Genomic DNA, 12,671 nt, shown 5'->3' with positions numbered 1-12,671 from the left:
AAACGCTACTGCGCGTCCTGCAAGTCGCCAACCCACCTCATGACCTAGCCGCTCATCGAAGTGAATTCTGTCTCGTTGAAAACCATCCCCCCTATACACCTCTCTGTTTATACTCTTCTGCCATATCTCTTGGTTTGCATTGACAACCGTTCTTTGCAAGTTGCCGTCACGTACCGGTACCTCCGGTATCGTTTATATCACTGCCTTTACCTGAGAAGTGGCACGCATGTCATCGACCCCTTTCGACAGTGTGGTTGCTAGTCCTGCCGTATATTTATTTAGGACATCGTTTAAACCAGCTGAAAGTATCACAAGGTTTCGTCTATCAGCTGTTGTTCTGAGTTTTGTGCCTGCTTGCCTCATTTCTGCTTCCACCTTGTGTCCTGGGAACGTCCCTACTGCAACACACTTGTCACCTCTTACCCTCTCTTTGATTGCTTCTGCGCCCCGCCGCGGTGGTATAGTGGCTAAGGTACTCGGCTGCTGACCCGCAGGTCGCGGGTTCGATTCCCGGCTGCGGCGGCTGCATTTCCGATAGAGGCGGAAATGTTGTAGGCCCGTGTGCTCAGATTTTGGCGCACGTTAAAGAACCCCAGGTGGTCGAAATTTCCGGAGCCCTCCACTACGGCGTCTCTCATAATCATATGGTGGTTTTGGGACGTTAAACCCCACAAATCAATCCTTTGATTGCTTCTGCGCATCGATTTAAATCCAAGTCCCCAGCGATTATAACATGCTGTAACTTTTCAGCTGAAGCGTCCTGCACCTGGGGTTACTTGCACCTGTGACACCAGCTGCTTTGTCCCCTCCCAGCCCCCCCCCCCCCCCCCACTACTTCGCCGAAGCAGGGCCTTGCGACAATTCAACCGGCTGAACCTGTTTTTTCCAAACTTGCTAGCTCTTTTTTCTCCGCCGTTCTGGTTGCCGGTGCCCTACTGTTCTCTCCATCGGCCGCTCCTTTGTTCACCTTGGCTAGTGCTTCCTCAGCGGACTTCAGACTTTCTCCCATTGCCCTCGTTTTTTCTTGCTCTGTCGCCAACGCAGTGTCCAGCTAGTGATTCTCAACAGCAGTTCACTCTGGGCAACCATCGTTTTCTCCATTTTTCCCTCGACCTCACATTGCCTACACTTCGCATCAGCCTCCTTCCTGTTTGCTTCTGCACTTGGGTCCATTTTGAAACACACTCCGCATCCTTAACACATTACAGTCTCTTTAACCATGTCTTTCCGTCACCAATCGTTTTATGACTTGTCTCACTCGATAATTACAAAACTCAAGCCCTGCCGTACGAAAAAGAGAAATTCTAAGCTCTACTACAATATATTGCGTGTTCAATGTACGTGCACCTCCCCCACGGGGAGGCAAAAGAAAAAGAAAAACAACAAAAAAACAAAAAATCAAACACACACACACACACACACACACACACAAACTAATAAATACCTGGTAACTGACCCACGAAAATGCCTTACAGTAAAACAAGTGCTTCAGGGATTGGTTTTAACTGCTGCCCTATACTTATAAAGACAAGCTCAAAACATGCAAAACAACTTATCTGCGCAGTCGATCGGGAGCGCTCAAAAAACCACTGGATCGATGGATGGATATGGCTGTATCCTTTAGATCGGGCGGTGGCTAGCGCCACCAAGCCGCAATACTTAATGAACCAAAAACTAGATTTATTTTTTTTTCTTTAAAAAGTGAGTTTGAGGATTCGTACTTCGCAGTCAAGGGTTTAAATTTCACTCGTGCCTTGACTTTAGCCACCAATCGGATAACCTCCTTCTAGTCAAGTCTACCCGCTTAAAGTCTATTTTGCCCTCCTGGTCCCTAAACCCCCGTGCTTTGAAAAACTCTGCGCCATCATCCTGAACTATAGGGTGAAGCCCTTTACAGAACATTATCAAGTGTTCGGCAGTTTCTTCTTCCTCTCCACACGCATTGTATACTGTGTCTACCCCTTCGTATTTGGCCCGATACGTCTTGGTTCGCAGTACTCCCGTCCTGGCCTCAAACATTAGGGAACTACCCCGAGTATCATCATAGATCCTTTCCTTGGCAATTTCCTGCTTAAAAATTTGATATATCTCTAGTGCGGACTCCCTAATCATGCCCATTTTCCACATGTCAGTCTCCGTTTCCTTCACTTTCTTTTTAACCGACAGTTCTTTTTGGTTTGGCCACCTGCTGTTTTCTAAGTATTTACCAGTCAATTTCCTGGTTCGCTTCCTCCATTTTGTATCGATATTCTTCATGTGCAAGTAGCTGAAAACCTTCCTAGCCCAACGCTCCTCCCCCATTTCTCTTAGTCGCTTCTCAAATTTTATCTTTTTGCTAGCTTCCCTGCCATCAAATGATGTCCATCCCATATCACCTTCTACTCCCTGATTTGGTGTATTCCCGTGAGCCCCTAAAGCAAGCCTACCTATTCTATGTTGCTTAATTTCTAATCTTGCTTGAACTTTTGATCTCATGTACAAGACCGCATTGCCGAACGTCAGCCCAGGAACCATGACCCCTTTCTATATTCCTCTCACAACATCATACCTATTGTAATTCCACAGTGCCCTATTTTTCATCACTGGTGCATTCCTGTTACCTTTAGTCGTCACGTATATTTGGTGTTCCCTCAGGTGCTCGGTCCCATCGCTTATCCATACGCCCAGATATTTGTATTCATCTGTTATCTCTAGCGTGACCTCCTGTATTCTAAGCTCACTACCTTCGTTGTCATTGAAAATCATGACTGCTGATATTTTTCTTACTGAATCTAAAATCTAACATATCTCCCTGATTACCGCAGATGTCCATAATTCTCTGCAAATCCTCCTTGTTGTTGGCCATTAGCACTATATCATCTGTGTACATTAATGCTGGTAGTGCCTGATCAATGAGTTTTCCTTGTTTGACTAAAGAGAGGTTGAAGCCTAGTCCACTTCCATCTATTTGGCCTCTAATTCTTGTAGGTACATCATGAATAATAAGGGTAACAGGGGACACCCTTGCCTTAGCCCCCGGTTTACCTGTGCAGGCTTGGATACCAGTGTGCTCCCAACTGTGTACTCCCGACGTGTGCCAGCGCCGTCGGGCGGTTTCCTCCCAAGGTGTTACGCACTAGCCGGCACGTTCATCACACTTTTCTATTCTAGCCACTGTACTTCCAGGTAGGCCGAAAGGCGTTCGCGCACCATGGTTTCCATGACCTTTCCGGAACAGGAGGTTAGTGAGATTGTTCTCAGTGCCTCGATGCTGACCGGTTTGGTCCCATTTGCGTATGAATGTGACGAGTGATGTCCATTCCGATGGTAGCGGGGAGACATCCTATATCAAGTTTATCAGGTGGAGTGTCGACTGATGTGCCTCATCGGGAAGGTTATCCAGAAGTGACACTGTGATTGTTAGCCAGGCGCATTTTTGCCTGTGCAGACCGTAAATTCGAAAGCGTGTATGGCGCATCAAGCTCGGCGTTAGGGGTACCGGAATATGTATTCTGGGCGTATGGGGTCAGTTGTACGACAGATATATTGGTCGCACGATTCTCGCGCAAGTTGATCTGTAGTGCCCTGATAGGCATGCAGAGCACGGCGGAGCTGGCACTGCGTTTCTGCTCGAGTGCTGGAGGGATCCAGAAGGCTACAAAATAGCCGCCAGGTGCCCTAAAGCTCAACTAGTTCGCCATATTCGTGAAGGTGTCAGCCCAATTTGAGACAAGTTGCACTCAGTATACCGCATCCTCTGCAGTGAGCACCTCAATGCGAGCGCAAATTTTTCGATTGAGTTTGTTACATTCTCAGTGCTTTATAAGGCCGCGGGGAGCGTTCCTGAGATGTAAGAGGTGTGTGTCGATTGCATGAGTCAAATTGAAGGTTTTGAGGGTGCGAGTATTTGCCCGCTGCACATGGAGCTCGCAAGACGCCCACGCCGTGTATTCCTCTGTGTTGGGGATCATACGAAATGACTGCATTCTAAATTTAGTCCAATCTGCGAGACAGGCCAGGCCCCAGTAACGGCGCAATTTCTGCCGCGGTGTGAAGAAAATGCGAAGCAAAAAGTGGTAGCTTCTCAAAGGTCTTGCCCAAGTTTTTCAGTGTAGCATCGCGAATGTTACGAGTCAGGGAGAGGTCGGGACATCCGTCGCGTGTGAACGAATTGCCGGAACGCGTGAGCTCTTCTGGATCTGTAAGCAGCGTGGGGCTAAGCAAAGAGATGAACTCCTTGAGTTCTCTTCCACGGGCATTCTCATAGTGATAACCCCAGTGAGGGCTGGGGCGTTGAAGTACCTGACAATCACCAGGGGTTGACGGTCTGCCATGCGCAGCACCCTATGAAACAGATTCGTGAAGGAGGCCCTCGCAAGACGAGGGGGACAATACATGATTTAATATGTGAAATAATGGTTGGCCTCTCGGTTGAGACAGCACTGAAATCATACAAGAGTCGTATGGAAGATCCAGATCGAGGTCAACTTGTATTGCCGTGTACGCCTTATGCACAAGAAGGCATGCAGTGGTGCCTCCCGTATAAGAGCAGTATCCAGAAAGAGTCGGTGTCCCTCCAGGAGGAGGACGAGGAAGGGAAGAAATGAAAGGCAGGGAGGTCAACCAGACGCACGTCCAGTTTGCTACCTTGCACTGGGGGAAGGGGTGAGGGGATTAAAAGAGAAGAGAGAGAAGTGAAGGGCAACGTGTGTGTAGATGTGACCTTGTCTATTGCACGCTTATAAGCGGTCGCGTAGTCCAGTCGTCTTTAGAAAACTTAGCAGTGCTCGCGTCGCTTTGCTGGCCTGCGACGCGTACAGCCATGAACCAAGAATCTTCACTTCGGAGAAAGGTCTACTGTCTAGTGTCTCGAACGTTTCGCGTAGCAAGTTGCGTTCGCTCAAAAAACGTTCACATGAACACAGTAGATGTTCTATTGTCTCGTCAGTGTCACACGATTCATATCGGGAGCTATCCGCCATTCCTATGCGAAAGGAGTACGCCTTTGCAAAAGCTACTCCTAGGTGTCACTCCAGATTTTCGAAGTGCCAACACGCCCGGCTGAGAGCCAAGTGAGTGGAAGAAGAAGGAAAGGTGTGAGTGCTTTCACCTGTTGCCGAACCCTCTAGACTTCCACAGCATGATCTCGAATTTTGATGACTAACTTGAAAGACATGTACAGTTGGTAGCCATCATGCATATCCTAGGTTTTATATTTCACCTTCCATGTCTTGCTCAGAGCCTTGAGAGCAGGGAGGGGTACAGAGGCCGGATTGTCTGACGGGGATGTGGTGGTACCCACCTTATGACTACGTCGGGGAACTGAACCCGTACTGCAAACAAAAGAGGAGCACGAACGCGATTCTTTGGGTTGAAACTGAGTGATTTTTCAGACCTAAATGGCCTGAGGGACCTCTACTACTATGCAATGGACAGAGAAGCTAGCAATGAGGTGACTGATCAACGCTTCGACGCGCGTAATGTGATCCTCCACGCGAGTGACGCGTTCTTCACTGGAATGAATTGGGTTAGTCGGCAAGTCATCCTGAGGTGCTTCAGTAGCTACCGGAGCTTCCGAAGTAGGTGTGTCAGCTACTAGAGCTAGAGGGTTATTCGGAATGCACGTAGCGTGAGGGCTAGGCTTGGAGGTTGCCGGCATAGCCACCTGGACAGGGGCGGCAGTAGCGAGGGGCTTTGCCGAGCCTTGTTGTTAAGGAACAAGTTGCTTAGTTAAGAGTGCGAGCTGTTTTGTTAGGAATTCATTTTGCTCTTGAAGCTGCACAACCTGCTGGTGAAAGGTTATAAGTTCAGGTAAAGGAGGATTGACAGCGGAGAGACAAAGAGGCTTTAAAGCAGCGATCCCTGCCCAACTGCTCACCTGAGGTGTCGCCGCCGGTTCGTAGAGAAGGGGGGGGGGGGAATGCTTGAGTGTTGGCCGGTTCTGAACGAGCAGTCTGCTTCAAGTGGTTGCCTTCGTTCTGTAGTGACGAAGATAAGGTGGGTCCTCAATGCGATGTTGAGGGCGACTTAATTGTGTTTCCGGTATTTTGCATAACAGCCACTAGTCGTAGTCTCGTGGGCACCGTGGCAGAGAAGGCACTTGGGGTGGCAATCATGTTCACTGAGGCCTTCGGGAAAGGGTGCCCCACTTGGTACATTGTGTCGGAGTGGGGTGAGGGCCCTCTGGCGGCCGATTGCCGATAGTACCGCACTTCGTCGAGACCAGAATGTTTTTCTTGTAAAAGCGAATAAACGTGGCCACGCAGTGGTAGTAAAGAAAGCGGGGCAACTTCGTGCCCTAAAACTTCACCACCGCTACTGTGGTCAGGGATCGGTCAAGTACTGCGCAGGATAGACAAGTCAGAAAGATGGAATAGACACCAGGAGATAGATGACGCAACGGAGGATGGCGGAAAGTTAACTGAGCAAGGGAAGTGTAGAAACTTGCAGTAATAAAGTGGTAATCTACCCACGTCCAGCACGGTTGATCCAGCGTTGCCAAAAGTTACCGTGCAAATATTCATCGCAAAAGACGCGGGAAAGTAATGGATTTCGCGCGTTCTTGAAAATTTTGGTGGCTCTGTGATGAATTGTCTATACACCCTCATTGTAAATGAGGCTGGTTTGTTAACTTGAAAATACAGTAAAAGTTTGTAACAAACAGTCACACCAAGAACTTAAAGTGTGGATTTGTTGTATGCATGCTGAAGCTTGGTAGGCGCTTATGCTGGCGGATATTTTCACTTTGTGCCGGTTTCTCTTTGACGCTTATAGTGGCTCTCTTATAACTGCTTCTCCGTCGACGCGTTCCTTCTCGTCTCCCGCTCCAATAATTCTTTCCTCTCTTTTTTTCCTTTCCTTCGAAGCGGGATTCGACGCGCATGAAACGTCGTGCCATGTTACATGTCCGATGTTTGATGATTAAGCGTTCTTGGTCTGGGGACGCATTCCAAGCCATGCTTGGGCGGGTTAGTCTTAGCACGTCCGGCTAAGTAAGCAGCATATCTCGCAAATAGTCACTGCACGTAGCCGATGTTTTATCCTCCGAGTAATATGAAACAAATCGATGGTGGATTCTACCATTCATTCGTTGCTGTCAGCGCTGTGAGCGTGTAGCAAGAGCTAGTTAGGATCAAAGCGGGCGGTCACTTTTGCATGAATGCTGCCATGCTGATTTGGAAACGCAGTTACCAGGGGACAAAAGAGACAAAAATAATTTCATGCGTACGAACTAACTGCGAACAACAAACGTATTACATAATGATGTGGCGTATTATACACCAAACCAACACTAATTTCAGTAAACCCGATCAGTTTTAAGGCACTTATTATATGTGGGACTATGTTTTTCCGCTTTCTTATACCCCATACCTTTCGCAGTGCTGAACCAACAAGTTTTGGGCCTTGGGTAAGCACGAACGCAATAGCCCAAGATTGGCTTGAGTTTTGCACATGCGCCCTGGTGTATCGCAAGCTTCTTCAGTCCCCAAGCTAATAGGGGCCCCAATTCTCAAATTCCCTATTACCTGAAGACATGCGCTCAGGCGCATTTTCAGCGTATCACCAGTGCTGTTCGCGCCGAAGTGAGATTAAGCCATGCCGTGCTTCAAGACACGCAAGACTTATTTTCATTTTCTGTTTCTGTTGGTTCTTTGTGAAATTCGAGCCCTTACGTGACTTATTCGATTATTATGCAGCCTAACGACCAGACACAAGCTTGTGAATGCGACGCCGAGACGAATCAAAACATCCACCAGGGTTTAATTGAGCTTCCTTCATTCTATAAACACCCCGCCGCGGGGGTCTAGTGGCTAAGGTACTCGGTTGCTCAACCGCACGTCATGGGATGGAACCCCGGCTGCGGGTGCTGCATTTTCGATGGAGGCGGAAATATTGTAGGCCCATGTGCTCATATTTGGGCGCATGTTAAAGGACACTAGGTGGTCGAAATTTCCGGAGCCCTCCACTACGGCGTCTCTCATAATCTTATGGTGGCTTTCGGACGTTAAACCCCACATATCAATCAATCATTCGTTCCATAAACTTTCTATTCGCTCGCTCTAAGTGGAAGCAGATGGTCTGCTAGCGATTATAGAGTTACCGTAAACAAAAAAAATCATGGCAAAGAAACCCGAGAGTTACTTGAAACACTGATGTGCTACCTTTAGGGGGAACTCCGGTGCATTATCAATGATACTGAGATAATGCTGTTCTCAAATAGTATTGGGAGTCCTGCAAGAGCTAGGTTGGTTCATTTTATCAAAACTCGTCTATCATTTTAATTAGGCAATAAATGTCGAGTCAAAACAGAAACCGAAAGAGAGAGCTTCTCCGCCATTCATGGTTTGTATCGCATGACGTCACGAGAATCTGCTGCCGGTGACGTCACAAAATCCGCTACACCCTCCACGGCTGGCCAGGGTGTAAACTTAGCTCACGTGCCCCTTTTGACGCGCGAAAAACAAGTTGGTGATGTTGTTTGACACGGGATCAAGCTCTGCAGCTACTATTTCAGCACGGAACCATCGCTTTTTGATTTCAACCCGCCGGCGCGGGAAGCATCTGACATGCGCCGAATCAATTTCCTTGTTGCTGGATATTGTAAAACTCGATGTCACAATGACTTATACTCGCTGTATGTAGCTGACAAATTTGAACTGTGCTTGCATTACCGTAGAAGAAAGCACGCGCCGTGGCCGTCTGCTGCGGAAGGCGGAATTTTTGGAAAAAAGTAGGCCCTCACGTCACATACACAGGGTGGCTCACGTTCACAAGTGTGATTTCAGAATCGGCTACTAATTTTATGATTTCTTTTCTAAAATGCTGAATCGCTTACGGTTGTATAATTTGGCGCATTTCACCACGGTACCCACCAGAACACAGATTCTATGATTCATTGAAATCGGTCAATATCTAAAAGCGCCGGAATATCCATTTTCACCCCGCAAGTCCAGCTGTAACAAAACATACTAACCCATTACTCCTTTACACGTGCTACTTAAGAAATGCATTGAAATTCTACTCACCTCCTCTCTATAACCAGCCCCGCTACGGGAACGTGTCATGGATGGCGGTTGCTTTCTGTGTCAGCCGTTTCGAAGAGGACAGCTTACCAAGTATTCACTAGCGCCTTTACACTCGCGATGTGTTGTTGTGGTTTACCGTGTACCGCAAAGGACAGCAACACCCTGCGTACTGAGTGCATATGTAGCATACACGGCCGCAGATCCCCACACACCGACATGGTGGCGACACGTCGGAGGAAGTGGTAGACGGTGCTGCGGTGGAATAAATAGTAGACTCCTTGTGAAATTGCTCTATAGGTGTGCACTTTATTTGTCAAAAATAGCATATGAACTCAAGAAACTCAAAGTTTAGTCCGTTATACTGTGCGTGCTGTAGTGCATTTACTGACTTCTGTAGTTTATAGAGCTCTCGTGGCAGAGAAATAACGGGAAAAATGCGCGCATGTGATGCGATAAGCTAGCCTATATGTAATGGTCTTGAAAAGAATGTACCATGACATTTGTCAGAGAATAAACGTTTTATGATATATTTAGTGAGGCGTTACAAGGCTTGTTTAAAAGTATGTTGTTGAGTGTCATTATCTGCGCTGCCCTTCCTTCTTGTGGATTTAGTGCGAATTCCGATGTCGGCTTTTTCAGCTCATTTCGCCTCGTCAAAAGTCGTTGGCAAGTATAGCGGTACAAAGCTCTGAGCCTCAACTGCCAAGTATCAATTTAATACAGGGGGCGTAACGCTTTCAGCCTCCTACGCCGGATTCGTGGCTGGATGTTTAGAGAGTGGCCTAATTTGAACGCTATAAATTCGCTCCCCACCCCAAGAAAGCTTCCTTTTCCTCCACTTTAATTTATTTGCATGCGTGTCGTAGCACAGAATAGCGGCTACGTGTCAGAAATGGTGTCATCTCTGCTTTTCATGATGTTGTTGTCTGTTGGTTTTATTGGGATTGCTAGTGAACCGTGACCCTCGATAAATTGCCCTTCAGTCGTAAACATTTGACAGTGATGTTATCAAGGCCACCATTGTAGCGTTAAAAAAATGTGTGACTTGGGGGTGTCATTTTCTCCAAGTTGAGAGGTCATGACGTTGTGGTCGCGTAAAGAGATACGCACTGAGAATGGCCATTCACTTGAGGTCGTTGCATACAAAAGAGTTGTACGAGCTCGCGAAGGAGGTTAACCCAAATATTTACGACATACAGCAAAAACCAAACTTGATAGACGCGGTTCTTGCTCTGAAGGATGCTGCTCCGGATCACAAAAAGGCTATTATAGTTGCCGTATAAAATAACAGCTTTGTAGGGAAAACGTTGAGCTGGACAGGGGCGCTCAACTGCAGAATCGAAATTCTTAGCTGGAGCTTCACTATGCCTCACACGCATTGGCAGTGTTTTGGTACACGAGTTCAGACTATTTTTCATTATTCTTTAAAATTGTAAGAAATTGTTTCAGTGCTGAAAAAAGAGATACCACCCAAATATGATAGCAGCTGCCGGCTTAGTTCAAATTTGCAGGCTTGAAGAAAAAATATTTGATGGGGTGTCGAGTGAAGACTGTGAATCTGCTGCACAGAGCAGCGACAGATCTGGGCGGCCCGCGATGAAGCCTCGCAAGTGTGAAATCCCAAACCGGTTAGCGCACCAACTTCGCTGTCTACGACGTCACGTGACGTCATTAATGGACACGGTGCCTGTTTTGTTTCCTACGTCGAGACGTTTGCTAAGACGGCGCATAACATTAAGGAGGAAACCCGCACTTTCCAAACTGAGAGGCAATCGCTGCAGCAGCCCCTTTCCTCCGCGCTGCTCGTCGTCGCTTGGAGCAGACCAAGGTCGGCCACGCTCGCACGACGCAGCTCGAAGTGCACGCGCCACCCCAAGTCTGGTCAACCAACGGTGAGTGCCATTTGCACAGCAAATGTGATATAATACGCAATACGAGTGTTTATAGCCTAAAACAAGCATAATGGATAGGTATTATGGTACAATAAAGCTAGAGCAAAAACACAAAGGATGCCTCAATCTGCGTAGGTTGGTAGGTTTCTCCCCAAAAGCTTGTCACAAAACTTTCACGGAGTTTTTCTATGCACCTTTTCTGTAACTCGTGGAGTTATATCATTATCGAGTATTATCATTTTCATCGACCTTACAAACTTTGGCCAGCGTAAACGAGCTCGGGAAAAGATCCACGCTGGAATTCGTTAAAAATCTACGTACAAGAATTGTCACTGCAGACATTGTTTAGGATGAGACAGTGACTTGATGAAAAGAAGCATTTCCTTGTGACAGTCTTCACTCCAGTGTCATTCTTTGTTGGACGATTTGTCATGCTCTACCACTGTAGTGGCAAAGCAGCACACGGCAGGTGTGCAAATAGTACGGTATACTGGGGAATCCCCACACTCGTGGGCGTCAGCTTCGCAGAAAAGAGATTGTTTCAGGCGTGCCAGACATTGCAGCCAAAAAGCTAGTCATCTCGCTGCTACAGACGATAAGAATTCTTATCACGAGTAGGAAAATTAGTTGGGGCTCAATGTGTGCTTCCGAAGACAATAATGAGCCGTGATACTGATCATAGACAGGCTTAACTGAACGACTCACTTGTTACGTGATTCGCATTGTGTGACGCCTGTTTTTTTTTTTTTTTGCTGTTCTGACCCGCTTTATTACTCATATTAACGCGATTCCTTTCCCAAAGTGCCGCCTTTCCCAAATTTCAAAGATGCTGTTGAATATTAGTACGAAGTACTTCCATTCACCCAGTGGACTCAATCAGCTGTTTCCACTGGATAAACAGTTAATTGTCTTAATTTCTGTAAATATTGCCGTAATTAATGTTTCAACACATCTGAAAGTGCCTTCTGCCAAAGTAAAAGGAACACCGCAGGTATATAGCCTGCAGGTGCCTGCTTTCTGTTTCGTTAAATAATACTGGACACATTTCTTTGGACACCCTGTAAGTGTGTCTAAATGTCCGTGAGCCCACTTGCATAAGTGTTTGTCATTTTTTTTCTTTATAACCTACTTGTGCCCAAATGCGGCAACTGTGTCAAATAGTACTACTTCTTCTTTGCCCATTGTAGGGTAGAGTTATGTTGTCAAGTTTATGGCTGCTTTATAGATTATGCATAACTGATATTTCGTGCAATCAATTTTAGAATTCGATTTTATATGCAATATTTTTTTTCCAGCTGGGAATGTCTGTTTTGTACGACCGCTGATACGCCTATAGCGCGAGAAGGACCACGTCAGGTGGCAAACCACACTATTTTGTCCTGACCGCCAGCAACGTATTTATTTAGTCCGACAAATCAAATAAATAAAAAATAAATAATCCACCTAACGATAGTGTTGGCTCAGTTCTACGCGTTCGAGTCAAAGTTACACCACTATGACCTGAACTGAAACACCGGAAACAAAAGTATGTGCATATACCCCTAATATCTTATCAATCCTGGTTTTCATTACACTCAATGAGTAAACCCATCTCGGTTCCTTGTGCACGCACGCGCACTTTGGCACGCTTGCGAAATCAGCGCAGCTTTATGCATATTTTTGGCAGAACACGCGCATTCAGCCCGTCTAATGAGCTATAAGCGTTTCTATCTATCTATCTATCTATCTATCTATCTATCTATCTATCTATCTATCTATCTATCTATCTATCTAT

At 46.6% G+C, this 12,671-nt stretch overlaps 1 protein-coding gene across 4 annotated transcripts in view; it reads left to right on the top strand.

Moving 5' to 3' along the window:
• The window catches only part of LOC119166682 (phenoloxidase-activating factor 2), a 298,006-nt gene that overhangs the window by 156,862 nt on the left and 128,473 nt on the right, over positions 1-12,671 (top strand). For 2 of the 4 annotated variants that reach the window (XM_037418002.2, XM_075883392.1), the window contains exon 1: positions 10,665-10,897. The exons of the other annotated variants lie outside the window; for them this stretch is intronic. In XM_037418002.2, the coding sequence (XP_037273899.2) occupies positions 10,680-10,897 (218 nt within the window). In that variant the 5' untranslated portion in view covers positions 10,665-10,679. Of the gene's footprint in view, positions 1-10,664; positions 10,898-12,671 lie in introns of those variants that run through there. 4 annotated transcript variants of the gene reach the window in all.

This window comes from Rhipicephalus microplus, unplaced genomic scaffold, assembly GCF_043290135.1.
Source record: "Rhipicephalus microplus isolate Deutch F79 unplaced genomic scaffold, USDA_Rmic scaffold_16, whole genome shotgun sequence".
NCBI classification, from domain to species: Eukaryota; Metazoa; Arthropoda; class Arachnida; order Ixodida; family Ixodidae; genus Rhipicephalus; species Rhipicephalus microplus.
Note: the sequence above shows the minus strand (reverse complement) of the source record. Positions and strands in the feature narration are given on the sequence as shown.